Source organism: Zea mays, chromosome 8 (assembly GCF_902167145.1).
Source record: "Zea mays cultivar B73 chromosome 8, Zm-B73-REFERENCE-NAM-5.0, whole genome shotgun sequence".
NCBI lineage: Eukaryota > Viridiplantae > Streptophyta > Magnoliopsida > Poales > Poaceae > Zea > Zea mays.
In genome coordinates this window covers 5,258,536-5,273,912 of record NC_050103.1, presented here as the reverse complement: position 1 = coordinate 5,273,912, position 15,377 = coordinate 5,258,536, and the positions used below count along the sequence as shown (strand labels likewise).

The 15,377-nt window shown below is 43.8% G+C and overlaps 1 protein-coding gene across 3 annotated transcripts; it reads right to left on the bottom strand.

Annotated features, from left to right (window-relative positions):
- Positions 1-1,838: 1,838 nt before the first annotated feature.
- LOC100284111 (uncharacterized) lies at positions 1,839-10,756 on the bottom strand. Of its 3 annotated transcripts, none has more exons than NM_001157008.2 (8): positions 10,455-10,756; positions 10,139-10,332; positions 8,307-8,375; positions 7,968-8,084; positions 7,614-7,886; positions 6,979-7,299; positions 2,449-2,860; positions 1,839-2,375 (listed from the first exon to the last, which is right to left on the bottom strand). In NM_001157008.2, the coding sequence occupies exons 1-7, from the start codon at positions 10,540-10,542 to the stop codon at positions 2,507-2,509; spliced, it is 1,416 nt and encodes a 471-aa protein (NP_001150480.2). In that variant the 5' UTR covers positions 10,543-10,756; the 3' UTR covers positions 1,839-2,375; positions 2,449-2,506. The 3 variants fall into 3 exon arrangements, with proteins under 3 accessions (NP_001150480.2, NP_001399673.1, NP_001399672.1); NM_001412744.1 differs by having other exon boundaries at positions 1,839-2,346; NM_001412743.1 differs by having other exon boundaries at positions 1,839-2,331.
- Between the last annotated feature and the right edge of the window lie 4,621 nt (positions 10,757-15,377).

Genomic DNA, 15,377 nt, shown 5'->3' with positions numbered 1-15,377 from the left:
CGTTGGCGCGGGCCACGCGTCGCCCGCGGATTGCGCGGCCGACCGTTGCGCTGGCGGCAGTTGGCTCACCGAACAGTCCGGTGCACCATCGGACAGTCCGGTGAATTATAGTCGTACGCCGCCAAATTCTCCCGAGAGTGGCCTGTTCACCGGAAGCCAGCCTGGCGCACCGGACAGTCCGGTGTGCCAGACTGAGCTAGACTTCGGCTGTACACAGCCAAGTTACTTGCAATCCTTTTCTTCTTTTCTTTTCTCTGTTTCTAGCACTTAGACAATATATGTTAGTACTCAAAACAATGTACTAAATCTAGAAACGTACCCTGTTACATGATTTGCACCTTTTGCTTGTTTGGCACATAATATCTCACTCACTATGTGTTGGACACTTAATCACCAAAACATTATAGAAATGGCCCAAGGGCACATTTCCCTTTCACCCGCCTCAGGCGATAAAGACAAAGCTTGCCTGATGTCCATTGGGAGACAACCGTATTCAATGCGCACACCTACCTCACGTCAGGCTGCATGTGAATCTTTCAATAGGACAACAGTCTTGTCAAAGATTCACCAACATCATTAAGCGTGCGCACGCCACCTGGCGGTCGTGACGCATAATACGACAGGACACGGACCAAGACCTCGGGCGCAAGTTCCGCCTCGCCCGAAGCTAAACTCAACCTCGGGCGTAAGCTCCGCCTCGCCCGAACCAGGCCTCTGCTACTTGCTCTCCCGCTCCGGCCACTCCGTCGACTGTGACACGCGTCATCAAGTCTCAGGACAGGCTCGGTCGTAACCTCGGACGAACCTCCGCCTCGCCCGAGCTCGATTCTTCCCTCGATATCTGTGACAGAGGACTTCCCAACGTGATCACAAACAGTGGAACTGACACCTCCCGCAAAAGCCTTTTTCCTATAACAGGCACTATGCCAACCATTACGGTATGGGCAACCCCACGCCAGGGGCTCGGATACGTGACCAAGCCCTCAGCCACAGCTCTCAACAGACGACAAGCAAGCACAAGTCAACAACAAAGTACTAGGCCATACTGTCTACAATACATGAAGACACCCCCTCACGGCATATCGTCAGCTCCCGTCCGCAAGGCAGCTCTCCCTGGGCCTATAAGTAGGACACTCCACGACTTGACACAGGCGAACACTTAGCAATATTCTCTCTCATACGGTATTGGCACTTGACTCAATCACTCTCAGGGACTTAGGGTCCTACCCTCTCCCGTCGTGCTTGTAACCCCTACTGTGAGCACTTTTGGTGCGAGTAATATAATCCACATCCCTCCTCTGCTGAAAGTAGGGCCCTTCATAGCCCGAACCAGGATAAATCATTTGTGTCAACTCGCATCACCATCTGGATCCAAGACACGCGACACTATTTCACTAGTTGGTTAGGTCCACTGGTCCAAACACTGACAGGTGCTAAACTTCGGCACTTCACTTTTAACATCTTTTAGCACCTTTTAACACTCGTGTTTGGATTTACATGTACTAAAGTTTATTAAAAGTGTAGTGCTAAACTTTAGCACCGTGGATCTAAACAGTGGCTTAATATCAAAGATATATTATTTAAAAAATTATTTCACATATTCATATCATTTTAATTTTAGAGAAGAAATATAGTTGGTGCACAGAACCCAAAGAACCTATATGTTTTTTTCTATACGTCTCTGACACCAATGCCTAAGACTACATCCCACAGTACAATTCTGGTTTTATCCTAAGTCTGACACTAATGTCTAAGAAAATAAATATTATTAGATTTATCGTGACATACATATTTACAACAAACCAATTTAGTGTCATAATAAATGCTGACAATCTTCTCTACAAATCTGATAAAACACTTTAGCTTAGGACAAAACTGAAACGCTACACTTTATGAAATGGACATGGACGTAATATATAAGTGTCAAGTCGAGCTCGTGAATAGAGCCATTTCAGTATTGACAGCAAGATCTCTTCAATTAAGCATTTTTTATCCATTACAATGCGCCTTGCTCCCAGTATGACGAAATACAGAAAACAAAAGGAAAGAGAAAAATTGAAAGGTGGAGGAACCCAGTAACTCTGCATGTGAAAATTTTCTTGATAACAACGAAAATTTTCTTGCCTGAGAATTATTTACCGAGGGTATGGACCTGAGCCCCACCAAGGCGCCCAATATGCTCTACGGAACCTGACATTCAAAAACCTTTCCTTTTTCCCGTTTTGGACATGAACGGAAGAACCCAAAATTGCTAGTGAATCGAGCTTGCGTGTGACCTATCAATGCTCTCTTATTCTGATGGTAAAGAAACCCACCCTCGCCGCAGCTTCTCTACAGAGACCACAGCTTATTCACATTGGAGAGGCCTATCAGAACTAATACGAATAAAAAATAATCATTGTCGGCAGCAGTATGTTGATGAAAAATAAAATTGAAGGCTCAAAGTACCTGTGTCAAGTGATAGAAAATTTATGATGAGAGGATCACTCCCACCAGCTCAGTAAAATCAGCGCCCACCACCAGGGCTTGAACTGCCGGCACTTGTAGGAGTCTGAGTTTGCATAATGGTATCATGATGGAATACCCCTTTTGGCAAGATTGCTCCAACAGGCGCGGGTCCTGCCACTGGTGATACTACATGATTGATAGATGGATCTTTAGTTGAAATATATTCTGGGGAAGACGAAGATGGAGCCAACGTGGCAACGGAGAAGCTAATAGGATAGGGAGCAATTGGCATGTCAGATAGTGGCAAAGCAGATGAACTGTAGCCTAGTGTACCCATTGAGTGATCATATTTGCATGCAACTCCATATCTGCAATATCCATTTTGGGCATAGTACGCACAAGGCTGAGCACCCTATACATTTTAGATAACATAGTAAGATTGGGTAAGAAACTGCAAGATTGTTAGATGCAAAAGACGCAAGAAGGACAAAAATGTCCAAAATGGCATCGAAATCAAGACTGACATGTTTTGAGTCATATTTTTACAAATTCAATGTTACGAATGGCAAAAGTGCACAGTCTGTAACCGGTAGAGCCTACCGTCTGTAACCGGAAGGTCCCGGGTTCGAGCCCCAGCCTCTGCATATTATGCGGGTAAGGCTTGGCGCTTAAAGATACCCTTCCCCAGACCCCGCACAGTGCGGGAAGCCTACGGCACTGGGTACGCCCTTTTTTTTAATGTTACGAATGGCAAAAGTGCGAAGCACATTGTTTGAAGTCCCAATAATCCAATTTTCTCGCCGCTACATGCCTGCACTAAATTGTACTTTCCAGCGGCATTACGCAATCATGCAGGGGGGAAAGGATGTGTATGGATTCAGCAAGAGGTACAAATCTCTAGGTCATTACAAAGACAGGATTCATCCCAATAATCAGTCTAAGGAATTGCAGTACCCAACTAAACATCAAGAGCATGCAAGACTAAACTAAAGGAAACAAATTTAATTGTGACAAGTAGGCATTTACACCTTTATTCATTTGTTCTCCATAACAACTAGTATCATGATTCTAAGCACCTAAAAAAGAAGAAATTGGTTAATTATTGTTCTGATCAAACTTCGTTAGTTCGTTAAATTTTCACATTACATAGTCTATGACTATCTGTCAGTGAGTCATTGTATACCATTTTATTATCAAAGGTGAAGACAAAATAAACTTACATTAACTATCAGTCTATCACCTACATTAGTTAAAAACAATATCTAGCTGATAAGAATTAATCATCAGTGGAAACAGTAGAATTGTAGCTTGCATTTGCTCTTTTTTCTGTTTACCCTTAACTCTACAGTCTGTCTTTTACCCTTTAGGTGTTCTTTTTTTTCTATCATTGTTTCTTGTGGGTTTAATCTCTAGCCTACCCTAACTTGCTTGGGACAAAAGGCTATGTTGCTGTTGTAGTATTTGCTCTATATGGCTCACAAAAAGGGAATTTTTAAGAGACAAACAAAAACCAGATTTGTACCTTAATCAAGCAAATAAATTTGAAAGAAAATGTGAGTGAATCCTGATAAGTCTAGCATGATTACACGTTAATATTGTTGTTGTTAGGGCCTAAGGAGGCCCACGGAGGGGCTGCGGCAGCAGCAGCCATGGGCCCTACAAGGGGGATTAGATAAGGATAGTTACAGATAAGATTAGAAAATTAGTTGAGATTATCTAGAAGATTATTAGTTGAGATTATTAGGAAGGTTATCAGTTAGTAGTTTGTTGAGAGTTTTAAGGAGATAAGGATCTCTAACTAGACAGGGGCGGCTAGCTGGCCTATTTATGTAATCAATGGATGAGAAATAAAGTAGGCAAAAATTAGAAGGGAGAAACCCTCTCCTTGCTCGGCCGTGGGCAGAGGCCCCCGACCGGCGTTCCTACCTATCGATACTCCTCTTCAATCCCTCACCGATCTTGTCAGGGCCTAAGGAGGCCCACAGAGGGGCTGCGGCAGCGGCAGCCATGGGCCCTCCAAGGGGCATTAGATAAGGATAGTTAGAGATAAGATTAGAAGATTAGTTGAAATTATTTAGAAGATTAGTTGAAATTATCTAGGAAAGTTATCAGTTAGTAGTTTGTTGAGAGTTTTTATGAGAGTTTTAAGGAGATAAGGATCTCTAGCTAGATAGGGGTGGTCAGCCGACCTATTTATGTAATCAATGGATGAGAAATAAAGCAGGCAAGAATTAGAAAGGAGAAACCCTCCTCTTGCTCGACCGTGGGCAGAGGCTCCTGGCCGATGTTCCTGCCCATCGATACCCCTGTCCAATCCCTCGCCGATCTAGCGACCATAACATCTGGTATTGGCTAGCTTGGGTTTCGATCTGATCCCATGGCTTCTGCTGCCAATTTCGCGGCGTCATCCTGGCAACCGGCGTCCATCTCCATGGACTGTGTCGCATGTCACCTTCATCACGCCGTCCTGGAAACCGACGTACCCATCTCCATGGGCTACGCCACATGCCACCTTCGTCACACCATCCTGGCAACCGGTGTCCCTATCTCCATGGGCACCATCGTCTGCCAATTTTTTCACCACATCCTGGACGCTGGCGTGCCCATCCCCAGGAACAACGCCAAATTTCGTCACATCATCTTCGTTGACGGCGTCTCTGTCCCCATGGGCGACGCCACTAGGGGCAGCCACGGCTCAGCAATCACCAGCTCCATCGATGGGGGACTTGTGGACCAACATAAGGGCTGATCTCGCAAAGATGCAAGCCACGCTCCAGAAGGTTGAGCAAGGGCTGCTGCAAATCAAGGCAGCAGCGCAACATGAGCAGCACCGGCTGAGGTTGTCCGCACGGCTCCAGACGTCGGCAGCTGTGGGCATACAAGCTGCTGCTCGTGGCTTCCTTGCACGACGAAGAGTGCAAGAGATGCGTCGGTGAATGCTCGAGGCAGCCATGGTGACGGTTGACCTCGGCACACGGGGGCGCGACCTCGCCCTGTTGGACGGCCATCAGCAGTGGCACCGGGCCGCTATCACCAAGTGCGAGCATGGTACGTGTCCCGCGGGCGACGAACTTCAACTCTACGGCAGCGGCGGTAAGGAAGGCACTCCCCTCGTCATCGGTAATGGTGCACTATTTAGCGCCACCACATTCCGCTATTGGCCGCCATGAGGGCGCCTCCGCTGGTTATTGTTGCGACCTATTCCAGGTGCCCGTCCATGTGCTCCCCTTTCGTCCAAATGGCGTCCATGAGATCCAGGTGTCTGCACACGTGCAAGTCCAATGCGCGGAGGGTGTCCGCCTTATCTTATGGGGTCAAAAAAATCAGATTCGGAATAATAAGATAAGCCGAGATGTAAAAGGTTTGTCTTCTAGGTTTCTGGTTTTGGGTCAAGTAGACTCAGTCTTTGAGCACCCGTCATGCTGCAGCTCGAGGACGAGCTGCTTGTCCAGGAGGGGTGTAGTGTCAGGGCCTAAGGAGGCCCATGGAGGGGCTGCGGCAGCAGCAGCCATGGGCCCTCCAAGGGTTTACTCTAAGAGCACCATCATTCAGAAAGTCAGCTTCTAAATACATGTAAGTTCCCTGTATAGGCTACAAATGGTTTTCATTCTACCTCATCAGCTTGAATAGGTGAAGTTTTGCAAGTTCACAAGGCCATCAGATTTGTCATTACCAAGGCTGTTATAGCACGACTCCAATATTTGATTACATGGAATTGTATCCCACTTTAGAAGGGTCCTACTCGTCTGCCATTTCAATTCCACTCCTTTTTTATATATGGCCAAATAGAACAGCCTTGTGCTTCTAATTTTCCTCATATTGTCATTATCATTCACAGTTTTTTAGAAAGATTTTTTCATATAAAATCATGTCCCATTTTTATCTATCAGAAAGCTTATTTCTAACATAGGCTGACAGGCTTACGGTTTGCAACCCCTTAAGGGCTTGTTCGGTTATGAGTGGATTGCGTGGGATTGAAGGGGAGGGGATTAAATCCCCTTCTATACAAATTTGAATAGGAGGGGATTAAATCCCCTCCAATCCCCTCAAACCGAACAGGCCCTAAAATGCAAAGATTGCTGACAGAGAAGGAATTAAATAAAGATACTCCCTCCGTCCCAAATTAAAATTCGTTTCACTTTTTTAATGGATTCATACAATAATTAATGTATGTGTGCCATGTATGTGTCTAAATTTGTAATCATTCATTTTAATATATAGACATAAAAATCAAGAGCTACAACGACTAATATTTTGGAACGAGGGAGTACTAAACTCGATAGTCACCCATTTGGATAGAATATCATGGACACAATGGTTCCTGTAGACTATTGGCCAAATTATCTTCATTTTTTATAAACAGTGTATGCATTTCTTAGTTCCTATAGTGGTGAGGCGTGGATTGGTAGTCTTGATCTGTCCAGATTTGCTAAAAGTAAATTAATTCATCACTGGAAATATGGTAACTTCACAAGAAGCATTACTGAATTAGACCTGTCAATAAATATATACCAAGCTATGGATGCTCACCGGACGAAGTGGAAGGCATAGATGGCTGAACATGTAATTGGACTTAGGAGTGCTCCAATCTCGAGGATGGTTATATTTACACGTAGTTCCAAATTTGCAATCGCCAGTCCTCATATAATATTGACACTCAGGCTGCCCTGGTCGCTCAGGAAATCCATGTTCTTGATGATTATTGCTCGATTGTCCAGCTGAGGAAGAATATGGCAAGTATGTACCACCATAAGCAATTGCGGTGGAAGATCCATGGTGTCCTATACCATATAATGGTCCAGCTTGAACAGTTTGTTGTGCTCCACCTGATGCCACAGGATTTACCGATGCCTGCATCAAACAGAAGAGTTAAATTTTTGGGGAGAATAGTACCTTGCTCTTTTAGTTAACAAAATAGTTTGCTCCCTATTATTTATCAAACAAGTCATCTTTATTGCCCTATATTATTTATTTTCTTGACAATGCCAAGAAATTTCAGGTAAGACATACTTGAATGTCTTTTAGATCTTGCTAGATAATGATCAACTGAGAATCCTAGACTAGCTCATGAAAGAGCTTGCTCATTTGCTTTATATCTTGGTAGAAGCTTGTTGGTAGGAACCTTTCCTTCTATCAAAATAAAGCATTTTGTCCAAATTATTTACCGGATAAGGGCTCCATCCTTGCAATGGAACCATTCCAGATGAGATCATCATTGGAGTGTATGAGCCTGGTATATATGATCCAGGAACTGCAGGTGATCTTCCCATTTGCCAATTTGGAGCATATGTATGAGGGGAGGGCACAGAAGGTGATTGTAATGGTGGATATATTCCAGGGGTCACCGGAATACCACCAAATTCTGGATGATGAAATTTACATGTAGAACCAAACTTGCATTGCCCAGTCTTCATATAGTAGGAGCATTCTTTCTCACCCTGCACTTCATTAATGTCAATTATTTTTTCCAATAATACTTAAAAAATCCAAGAAACACAATCATAGGAGAATTCTCATACCAGGCGTAGAGGGAATCCATTGTTGTTTAATATAACAGACTGCACAGATCCATCTTGCTTAGGATGGTGATATTTGCAATTGGAACCAAATTTACAAGTTCCAGTCTTCAAATAATACTATAGAAAAATAAAAGAACAGATGGTAAAGCACCAACAGTTAACAAGTCAGGCATGAATCTTTACATTCCTTTATATTTATGCACCCTGCATCTCATGGACAAGCTACACTGGGAGCATGCAAATAGTGTGCAGGAGTTGCCAGGTTAATGCTTCAATGTCTGATTGATAACCAGATTTCTAGAAAGATAGTTAAACTCATGTGTGAAGGTGTTAATGTACCTCGCATACAGGTTGGCCCTGTCGTTCTGGAAAGTCTTGTGCTGCGCCATTCTTGGCACCTCCACCAAACTAAAATTTTTGAAATAGGTTTTAAGAAGAAACTATTTATCAGCTTGGCGTTTCAGGAGAATTTTGTGAAGCCATTTGCTACGAATCTATTAGAAAACATTAGCAATTGGCAGCTAGAGATTTGGTTGCAGCAGACCTCAGATATCCTAAATCATTTAGGATCAGAAAAATGGGATCAGATCATCAGAAGCAGACTTGCAGGTGTTAACAGTAAATAATGAGTAATAGCAACACTCGAAGTTGTGATCATTTGCAAGCATTACAGGTCATAAAACATATAATTTGAAAAAAAAAACACTCGGGGTTAAAATATAACTTGCAGCTACCAAGTATAGCAGCATTTTGTTAATATAAGTCTTGGATACAAAGATGACCGCCTCTACTTTTCACAGGAACAAAAAATTGCAAACTTTTCCTAAAAACTACAAAATGGGGGAAGAAAAGGCACTCCCTATGTTCCAAATTATAAATCATTTCAATTTTTTTGAGACTCAAAGCATCTCAAGTTTGACGAGAATTACAAAGATTTATGATCTCAAATAGGTATACTATGAAAATTTAACTAATGCAGAATCTAATGCTACATATTTGGTATTATAAATATTACAGCGAATTTTAGGCTATGGTTAAAAAGATCCCCTCATCTGTCCCACGCCAAAGCACAGGCCTAAGGCTCGATCCCGGTCGCGGTCGTTTCTCACATGGGCTACGGTGCCGTTGTGTATGGGTAGGGCAGGGGTTTGGGGGTTTTCTCGACCTGTGTGGAAGGTCTTCTTCTTAATATAATGTCCGGGCTGTCTTACCCCCCCCCCCCCCCCCCCCGCAGGTAGAGTTTTTTTAAAAAATATTACTCCCTCCGGCCATCAATGTTAGACGTTCTAGCCTTATTCACATGCCCATGAGCGTTTTTCACTATGGGTTTTGAGCCCGTATTCACTTCCTCCATTCCATTTCCAATTCCCCACACCACCACATGAAGCCAAGCGACCATCGCTCCTCTCGCCAGAAGTTTGCTGCAGGGTTGTGCCGCTTGGATACCGCTGCTATTGATTGAAATTAGCATTAATTGGAATTACTTCAGCCTTGTAATCAAACAAATAACCAGGGTACATGTGTCTTTTACCACTACTCCGAAGTCCTAACTTGTCTTAGAATTGCAAGAATGTCCAACGTTGATGGACAGAGGGAGTATTATTTTATTATATAAATTTGGTTGAACTTGATATGCTTTGACTCTCCAAGAAAGTTGGATTGGCTTTTAGAAGTAAGTTTTTGTGTTGCGTCATGGCTTGTCAGGAACTCAGGATCACCATGACAACATCTAAAATGGAAAACAGGGGCTGAGCAATTGGCTTTCTACATATGCATTTATTTGGAAGCCAATAAATACAAACTAGTAGTAAATTTGAAGCAAACAAGAAAGAGAAAGGATTGTGTCTCAACCATAAAAGGAAGGAACCTCAGTAGTGCAGTTTCGAGTGAGGCAGATCAAAACTTTGACGCTGTCATCCGATGTCAAATAACAACAAGACACCATGGAGAAATCCACAAAGAGCAGTGTGCATAATCCGCTCTGGACGAACCACATTACCCAAATCGCTAGTTTCTGCGGTTGCGGTCTGATCCTCACAGGTTTCAAACGGTAACTATCTCAATTCACCGGCAGCAGCGTGTCGGACGCGGACACGGATCAGATCGGGGAAGATTGAGAAAGCAAGAGAGCGGGAAGCAGAGGCTGGAGAAAATCGTCCGCCCGCGCGCACCTCAGTGCCGCCACGATCGCGGGGATGGTTGTAGCGGCAACGCTCCCCGAAGCCGCAGGCGCCCGTGCGGAGGTAGTAGCCACAGTCCGCCTCGCCAGGCCGCTCTGGTAGCCGTGCGTTCGCCTCCTGCCCCGCCCCCAGCTCCCCGTCCTCCCCTTCCCCACCGCCGTCCAGCCCCCGCCTAAGCACCGGCCCTGCAAAAGCCACGCGTTCTCGTACCACGCGGTTACATCGGGAAGCCACCAGAGATCCGCGCGGCCGTACGCCCGGCCGGAGATCTGAACGAAACAAAAAAAAAACGTTAAGCAGGCAGCACCTTCGAGGCCGGTGCCCGGGCTTGCGGTGCCGCCCTCTCCTCCTGCTGCTACAGCGGCGACGGCCTGCTCGGCGTGCGGCGGCTCCATGGCGTCGCGGCGTCGCGGGGGCGGGGAGGGAACAGGGAAGCTCGGCGATCGGTCGGGCGATCGGAGTGGGAGGAGGAGATCGGGGGGCCTGGGTTTTTCTCTCCCTCCCGTTTCCTTTCCTTCCACCACTGTGGTGTGGGGCAGGACACTATTTCCTTCCTCTCTCTTGTCTTTGTCTAGCTATTTTTCCGCTGCCTCTGTCTCGCGCTGTCTCGCGCTTTCGCTCGCGTCGCCCGTGCGCCTGTCCGGAATAGTATTTACACGGGGTAGGTGTTCGTGTTCGTTTCACTTTTCTATTTATTTTTTAACGAGATGTTTGTTTTTTTTTTCTTTGCTTCAGTTCCTTTGCTGCTGGACCACGCTGGGCGGACCCACGTTATGTCCACTGGAGACATGGCCCCACTCATTTTTTTTGTTTACTGCATTTTTATCTTATTTATTATAACTACAAAGATTTGTTAAGACATGTTCGGTTAGTCATGGATTAAGAGAAATTTGATATGATAAAATCTCCTCCTATTTAAATTTAAATAAAAGCTGATTTAATCTACTTCAATCCAGTTAGAGATGACAATGAGTCGGATCGAATCGAGTGAAGCAAAAACCCGTCCGCGATCTCACAAATAAAGTCTATGTAAGACCGCCCGTGGTCGCACCCTTGAGTGCAATTCCAAATTCGGACTCGAACCAGTCGGTTTTGGCTCACTCACGGGGTTTTACTTAGTATATCCTTTTAAACAATAATTAAGCTATAATCAATTAAGTACTTACAATAATTAAGTTATATCTATGTATTTTAAGTCTTCTCACGTTGAGCAATAAAACAGTTTATAAATCATTGTCCAGATTATTTGTCCAAAATAATTACTATTATATTTTAACCATTTTTACGTAAAATAAAGAATGAACCAAATTTCGGATCGGGTGCGGGTCCCCCGTGGATTGAAATATAAACCCACACCCGCAAAATTTTAGGTCGGGTGCGAGTTGCACCCGCAGGTCAAAATCTTCACCTGTACCTACACCCGTTAGGTTGGGTACCTGTCAGGTTTTGATTTTACGAGTTAAATCGAACAAGCTCTTAATTAGCGTCTCTCTATTAGGCTCCCACTTAAATGTTAGACCTTCACTTATATTTTTTTTGGCTGCGTTGAGATAGCTTGGTTGTCACTAACGCTGCTTGTTGAGTCGTTTCTATGGCTTTTTTTAACATGTTGAGTATTTAAGACCCTTTGGTATAATGGTATAGCTCTTTTAAGGGCTCTTTTAATTGTTTCTTCACACAATCTACCAAACGCTTCGATGACTTCTCCATCAAAATAGGAAAGAGACGTTCATAGACACGAACGAAGCTAGGAGCCCAAGCTAGGAGCCCAAAAATGAGCCTTTTCTGGTTCTCTCCTCTTCGTTCTCGCTTCCAAAAAATAGGAGTTGCTTTTCAAACAAAATAGGATGCTACTTCACAGACTTCTCCTAAACACAAGAAAGTGTTGGCGCCAATCTAGACAGCGCCAAACATTAGGGGTGTAACGCCTGACAGTGTCCTCTGCGGCGGCACGGATGGTCCGCGGCTCTAGGCCGGACGGTCCACGATCTGGGCGCAGGAGTGACGTTTTCCTTGCGTCGCACCGGACGATCCGCGCACAGGGCCGGACGGTTCACGATGACGCAGGGTCGTCTTCCTCCTCCTCGCTGGAACCTACATCTCGCCGCTTGGTGGAAGAGATCTTAAGGCGTCCTGGATCGATAGGTCACTCGAGGCGTCCTTAGACGACGTGGGATCGCCTAAGAATTAAGAGATCAATTCGTGGAAGAGGCCTTGGGTGGATAAATAGATCTTGCCTCCCGGGAGGGGTAAGATCCTAGGGTCGTCTTGGAGTCGGCAGGCCACTCAAGATGGATCTAGACGACGTAGAGTCGAATAGGGGTGGAGGTGGATATGCGAAAGGCTATAACTAGAATTTCGCTATATCTACTCCTAGGACAGAAATGATAAAGAAAGTAATTGGTTTGATTGGAATGTGTTTGGGGTTCTCAATCGGTCGTACCCCTTTATATTTATAGGGGATGAGGTCTAGATCTATTTCTAGGAGATAGGCAACAACTCCCACGTGATTAGATGGATAACCACGCATGAGATAAAGATAATCATCTGAGTTGATCTGATCGTGGGGTCGTGGACCGTCTGGGCCCTAGGGCTGTCACTTTTGGTGCTCAACAGAAAGAAACTATTTTTTCAGATGAGCTAGAACTAGAATTGGTAACTGGTAACACAATATCCCTACAAAGAGGGGCTAAGTTTTATACGTAGTTGGTTTTATTTTCGCCAAAGAAGTGATATGTGTTATCTCTTCCAACGCCGCATGAAATGCATTGGTACATTTTTTTCCCTTTTGCATAAGAGCAGTTTTATACGTAATTGGTTTCATTTTCGCCAAGAAGTGATATGTGTTATCTCTTTGACAGTTCCACGCCGCATGAAAATGCATTGGTCCTTTTTTTCCCTTTTGCATAAGAGCATAGACGGGATAAATTAGGGGTTTTTTGTTTGCGGTTATAATCTTAAAATTTTATAATCTAAATTATTTTAAATTAAACTTTAGTATAAAATAAATTAAATTATATAATCTAGATGGATAATCTCAATCAAACCTACCTTTAAACATCTGTGCATGCACACTTCTTTAATAAATGTATGTATATTTTACCTCTTGTATATTATCATAAGTGTCTGAGTTGTCCACAAATCTCTTAGGGTTAGAGGAAATGCTCATATCTCGTCGGATTGCTTGGTTCATGGTCAGTTTGCCTCGGCTCGAATCGGCTCGTTTGAATTTTTTCACGAACTGAGCTGACATCCTAGCTCGGTTCATTAACGAGCTAGCTCGCGATAGCAAAATAGAACCATATACATATCATTTATGTAACAATTGATAAACATTATATATATATATAGTGTCTATGACCTATGAGTTAAATTAATGATTGATGAACTATGTTTATGTTAAATTGGTCTAATATAACTTTGGGTTAAATTGATGAACATGTATGTTAATTGTGAATTCATGGTGATGAGTTGTGTTAATTTGGTGTTACATTGATATGGTCTGTGAAACTATGAATATCTATACTATATTAAAGCATCAGTTTCAACGTCGTCCAGCACCATCTTTTTACAAATAACCCCTCACATCTATTTCAAATTAACCCGTTGCACGCTCGTCCCCTCCGCGCAACCAACCTCTACGGCCCAAAACACACCTCCCGCCGACCTGCTGACTGTGTCAGGCCGGACCGTTAGCCCGTCGGGCAATTTGGTTAAATCAGAGTAAAATGTTAAAAAAGCGATGCAAGAGGTGGGATTCGAACCCACGCCCTGATGGAAGAAGGGCGGGAGACACTAGGTGAAGTCATCTAACCAGTAGAATATCATGCTCAGAATTTTTTAATAAGCTGGCGAAGGAAAGTCTTGCGAAAAAGCCAACATCACCTATGCCCGAGGCATCCTCTCAAGATGATTTAGAATATATTGTTCGACATGCTTCGAGGAAACAACTATCAGAAGAGCAAATTGCCGAAGCACAACATTATGCAAAGGACCTGAAATACTCCCGAGGGTCCTTGATATATGGAGGAAACGACGAAGATGGCTTCCTTTACTATCTACCAGACAGCAAGGAGATAAATGTCTATCGGGAGATGATGGACAACATGGGATATCCGAAGCTTGAGCTTGGCCTATCTGCAATAACAAAGGACCAACTTGCAGACAACTTTGATTGTAACGGCTTGAAGGTTCGAATATTTATATTTCTGCATTTGCTGATTTTTGCTAGGCGAGTTTCCGGCAAACGATTTGTGGTAATACTTACTAATATTTGTATATTTTTTGTTTTGTGAGGGTCTAATCCTCAGCAAAGCTTTGAAAGCCCAAAAGGATGCCGAAGACGAAAGCACTCAGATAGCTTTTGGAAACCTTCGTTCGAAAGTTATAACACTTAGGAATGAAGCTCTTGAGAAGGATAAAATCCTACTCTCCTTGGTTGAGAGGTTAAAATCTAGCGAAGCTAGGCTGTCTAGCCTTTCCGAAGCAGAACAAAGAATCAAGGAGTTTGAAAGGAAGCAAGAGAAAGATGTGAAGTGTATTGCTGACTTATAATATGCATTATCTATTCAGGTGGGATTGCACAGATCCGAAGTGCAAGGATTGGAGAAGAAGCTCGATGAAGTAACTGAAAATTTCAATGTGGAACAAACAAAACGTGAGATATCTGATATGTAACGATTGAGGGTTCAGAAAAATTTCGAGGAGCTTCATCAGGCTAAAGAGGAATGCTACAAGGTTGCTATGGAATGTTGTAATAACTTGAAAATAGTTTTGCTAAGGTTGGCACATTCTCTTCGGAGCAAAACTTTATCCATGGTGATCCTGATGGCGTTATCCGGTAGATTAGGGACGAAGCCGAAGCTTTTGATGAGATTCTTAGCGATAGAGGAGACTTCTGCGCCTTCACCGGTGACCGAGGAGTCATCTCACTCCTCGAGAAAGCTGGCTGCGAGCATGCACAGGCTGTAACTCAGCTAGAATTCTCGATCTCAGCTAATGACATTAAGAACCCTTCAGCCGAAACCACTACGTTGAGTGGAAAGTTTTACTCCGAAGTCTGGTTGAAAGGTGACCGAGAGATAGCCGATGAAGCTATCAAAAAATGAGAAGGAATCTCATACTGCCATGGAAGAGGCAAGAAAAGCTGAAGAAGCTGTAGAGCGTGAAAAACTTATAGGTATACTTGTCATGATTTAGCTTTGTAAATTGTTTTAATTTCGGAACTAAC

What these genes read in the sequence shown, in the direction of transcription:
- LOC100284111 (NM_001157008.2), bottom strand. Translation starts at nt 10,542, where the DNA reads ATGGAGCCGCCGCACGCCGAGCAGGCCGTCGCCGCTGTAGCAGCAGGA. An exon ending in GCGATCGTGGCGGCACTGAG is followed by an intron (nt 8,376 to 10,138) that starts GTGCGCGCGGGC and finishes CAAAAATTTTAG; the next exon opens with TTTGGTGGAGGTGCCAAGAA. An exon ending in TATGCCTTCCACTTCGTCCG is followed by an intron (nt 2,861 to 6,978) that starts GTGAGCATCCAT and finishes TAAAATGTATAG; the next exon opens with GGTGCTCAGCCTTGTGCGTA.